This window comes from Physeter macrocephalus, chromosome 20 (genome assembly GCF_002837175.3).
Source record: "Physeter macrocephalus isolate SW-GA chromosome 20, ASM283717v5, whole genome shotgun sequence".
NCBI lineage: Eukaryota > Metazoa > Chordata > Mammalia > Artiodactyla > Physeteridae > Physeter > Physeter macrocephalus.
This window is the reverse complement of record NC_041233.1, coordinates 105,124,190-105,128,389: the sequence shown is the minus strand read 5'-3', so window position 1 is coordinate 105,128,389 and position 4,200 is coordinate 105,124,190. Positions and strand designations below refer to the sequence as shown.

Genomic DNA, 4,200 nt, shown 5'->3' with positions numbered 1-4,200 from the left:
TGCTCCGCAACGGGAGAGGCCACAACAGTGAGAGGCCCGCGTACCGCAAAAAAAAAAAAAAAAAAAAAAAAAAAAGAAAGAAAGAAAAAAAGAAACAGTGACTTAAAGAAGCTGTCATTTTCTTTCCTCCCTAAAAGGAAGATTTAGTCTGCCTAAAGCTCTTTGTCTCTGGGAGAGAGACCTCCCTGTGCTTGAACAACTCCTGGATCTTCCCATTTTGAGCATTAGTCTGCAAGTACTGATTGCCCCTGATCCATGTCTAACCTCCCTTCAACAACTGCACAGCCATGGCACAAACTGGTGCCAGGTAAATCTTGTTCTTTTTCTATCTACCACTTACTGTAATTGTTCCCCAATTACCATTAGCAGACCAGAGCTTTCTTTTTTATTTTTCCTGGCCACGCCAAACGGCATGTGGGATCTTAGTTCCCTGAACAGGGATTGAACCCATGCCTCCTGCAATGGGCAAAATCTTAACCACTAGACTGCCAGGCAAGTCTCCAGAGCATTCTTTAAAAATAGATTATTTTTTACAACAGTTTTAGATTTGCAGAAAAATTGAAAAAATAGTAGAGAGCTCCCATATACTCCACACTGTTACCCTTATTATTAACATCCTACATTAATATGGTACATTTATTACAATCACTGAACCAATATAGCTACATCATTTATTCAGATTGCCTTAGTTTTAACCTAATGTCCTTTCTCTGTTTTAAGAACCCATCAAAGGGCTTCCCTGGTGGTGCAGTGGTTAGGAATCCGCCTGACAATGCAGGGGACACGGGTTTGAGCCCTGGTCCAGGAAGATCCCACATGCCGTGGAGCAACGAAGCCCATGTGCCACAACTACTGAGCCTGTGCCCTAGGGCCCGTGAACCACAACTGCTGAAGCCTGTGCACTTAGAGCCCGTGCCCACAAGAGAAGCCACCGCAATGAGAAGCCCGTGCACCACAACGAAGAGCAGCCCCCACTCGCCACAGCTAGCGAAAGCCTGCGTGCAGCAACAAAGACCCAACGCAGCCAAAAATAAATAAATAAAATAAAGAAATTAAAAGCACAATGAAAAAGAAAAAAGAATCCATCTAAGATACCACATTTAGTTCCTAGTTTCCTCTTGGTTGTGACAAGTGTCTCAGACTTTATTTTTGATGACTTTGGACTTTGACAATTTTTCAGAGTACTGATCTTATATTTTGTAGTGTGCCCCTCTATTGGAATTTGTCTGCTGTTTTTCTCATAATTAGGCTAGGGTAATATGCTTTTGAGAGGAAGATCATTGAGGAAAATTGCCATTCTCATCACTTCATATCAAGAGTACATACTATCACTGACCACAGTCGATGTTGGCCTTGATCACTTGGCTGAGGTGGTATTTGTCAGGTTTCCTCACTGTAAAGTTATCTTTTTTTCACACCATACTTTTTGGAGGAAAGTCACTATGTGCTCCCCATATTTAAGAAATGGGGAGCGTCTCCATCCACAGTATTTTAAAAACTGGATATTTTTGGTGCTTGAAAACAATTAAATATTCTGCTGTCTTACCTACTTTTATGCATTGCTTCCTCCTGAAGTTAGATAATGTTATAAATTCACAGTCCCAGACCAGAGATTCTGATTCAGTAAATTGTGGGTGGAGCTCAGGAGTTTACCAAATGCCCCTAGATGATTCAGATGCAAATAGTCCATCAGCCCACTTTAGAAAGCTCTACTCTAGTCACTTACTAATGGCAATTATTCTGAACTAAAGACCTCTTTACTAACTCCAGAGCTATTTTTCCTTTGGTTAAAGTTTTTTGTCATTAGTTTCCTGTCAAAGTTGGAGGTACACCTCTCTGCCCTTGTCTGCCTAATATTTAAACTGGTTGCACTAATTTGGCAACCAGGTAATTATTAGTCATTGCCCATGAGGAAATTCAAATGCAGCACACAACCCTGTGTCTCTTACTCCTCCCCACCAAAAAAGTCCCCAATACATACAAATAAGTATGTAAACTATTAAGAACACAGTTTAAATTAGTTCCACAACTTTTAAAAATAGCCAAATCAAGGCTACTGTCAAGGATTCCTCTAAAAATATGCCTCAAAAAAAATAAAAGAAATAACAGAAGATGTTCAGCAAGGACAGTAGTTTCTTCTTTTTTTTTTAAGCCCATTTCCTTTTTATTCATTCATTCATTCATTCATTCATTTTTGGCTATGTTGGACCTTTACTGCTGCACAAAGGCTTTCAATAGTTGCGTCGAGTGGGGGCTACTCTTCGTTGCGGTGGCTCCTCTTGTTGCAGAGCACAGGCTCTAGACACGTGGGCTTCAGTAGTTACAGCACCCAGGCTCAGTAGTTGTGGCTTGCAGGCTCTAGAACTCAGGCTCAGTAGTTATATGATGCACGGGCTTAGTTGCTCTGTGGCATGTGGGATCTTCCTGGACTAGGGATCAAACCGATGTCCCCTGCATTGGAAGGCAGATTCTTAATCACTGCGCAACCAGGGAAGTCCCATGGACAGTAGTTTCTTAGAGGAGAAATGAAGACCCTGAGGCTGGGAATTCAGAGAACTGAGTTCATGACTGGCCTTTCCCTCTAACTGGCTGTGTGACCTTGGACAATACACTTAATTTTTGTACTTCAATTTGCTCACCTGTAAAATACAAACAGTAATGCCTGCCATATTTTATTATGTTTGGGTTTAGGATAAAATGGGATACTGTGTGAGAATCCGAGAATTAAAGTTGCTATACAAATGTAAAGCTTTTTCTAAAACACAATTTATTTACAAACATACTTATGAAATCAAAGAATTCAACTTTTAATGTTCAATGTCATCATTATTGTATGCCCATATCTATGTTAAAAAAAGAAGGTTGGGAGAGCTGGAGAGGGGCCAGGCGGAGCGGCCATGGAGGGTCAATGCTGGCTGCCGCTGGAGCCAGTCCTGAGGTCACCAACCAGTTTCTCAAACAATTAGGTCTACATCCTAACTGGCAGTTTGTTGATGTATATGAAATGGATCCTGAACTCCTTAGCATGGTACCAAGACCAGTGTGTGCAGTGTTGCTTCTCTTCCCTATTACAGAAAAGTATGAAGAAGAAGAGGAAAAAATAAAATCTCAGTACAATACATCATCAGTATATTTCATGAAGCAAACCATCAGCAATGCCTGTGGAACAACTGGACTAATCCATGCTATTGCCAACAATAAAGACAAGATGCACTTTGAATCTGGATCAACCTTGAAAAAATTCCTGGAGGAGTCTGCATCAATGAGCCCTGAAGAACGAGCCAGAGATACCTGGAGAACTATGACGCCATTCGAGTTACTCATGGGACCAGTGCCCATGAAGGTCAGACTGAGGCACCAAATATAGATGAAAAAGTAGATCTTCATTTTATTGCATTAGTTCATGTAGATGGGCATCTCTATGAATTACATGGATGGAAACCATTTCCAATTAACCATGGGGAAACTAGTGATGAAACTTTATTAGAGGATGCCATAGAAGTTTGCAAGAAGTTTATGGAACGTGAGCCTGATGAACCGAGATTCAATGCCATTGCTCTTTCTGCAGCTTAGCTGTTCCAGAATGGAAACACCAAATACTGTATTATTTGCAACAAAATTAAATTTCTTCTGCCATACACTAACTCAAAAATTTTGATATTTTCATTAACTTGACTGATTAAACTTTACGTGAACTAAAAAAAGAAAAAAAGAAGGTTGGGTTGAAGAAACAAAGTGCCTTTGATTGATCAGTACATAATGAGACAGACTAAAATACAGAATATGCAATATGCAAAACTATACATAATCAAAACCTAAAATAATGGCCATAGATTCTAGGAGTATTCATACTAAATTATATTTAAAAGTTGCCTAAAATAATTGTTTTGCATTTTTTAAAAATCTGTAAAAAAATATGGCATTTCTAAAAACTTAACATTCGCCTTTTCAAAAGGGAGGCCCAACAGCCATTACGTTAGAGAAGCTGTAAAGCTGTAAATAGGCTTTGGTCCTAGACAACGGTTTTAAATCCTGGCTCTGCCACTTACTGACTTACTGGCTGCGTTTATCTTGGGTAAGTTTCTCAACTACTCAGTCTTCTTATCAGCAAAATTAGGATAACAACAGTACATACATCGTAAATTATTTGTGAGTGATTAGAGTGAGCATGTGTAAAATTCTTTAAAACAGGTCTATATG

The 4,200-nt window shown here is 39.6% G+C and overlaps 1 protein-coding gene across 1 annotated transcript; it reads left to right on the top strand.

Annotated features, from left to right (window-relative positions):
• The first annotated feature begins 2,897 nt into the window (after nt 1-2,897).
• LOC112066944 (ubiquitin carboxyl-terminal hydrolase isozyme L3-like) lies at nt 2,898-3,671 on the top strand. The gene is given in 3 exon segments (XM_055081166.1): nt 2,898-2,925; nt 2,928-3,283; nt 3,286-3,671. Coding segments are annotated over 3 exon segments (672 nt in total). The 3' UTR covers nt 3,574-3,671.
• Nucleotides 3,672-4,200: the final 529 nt, after the last annotated feature.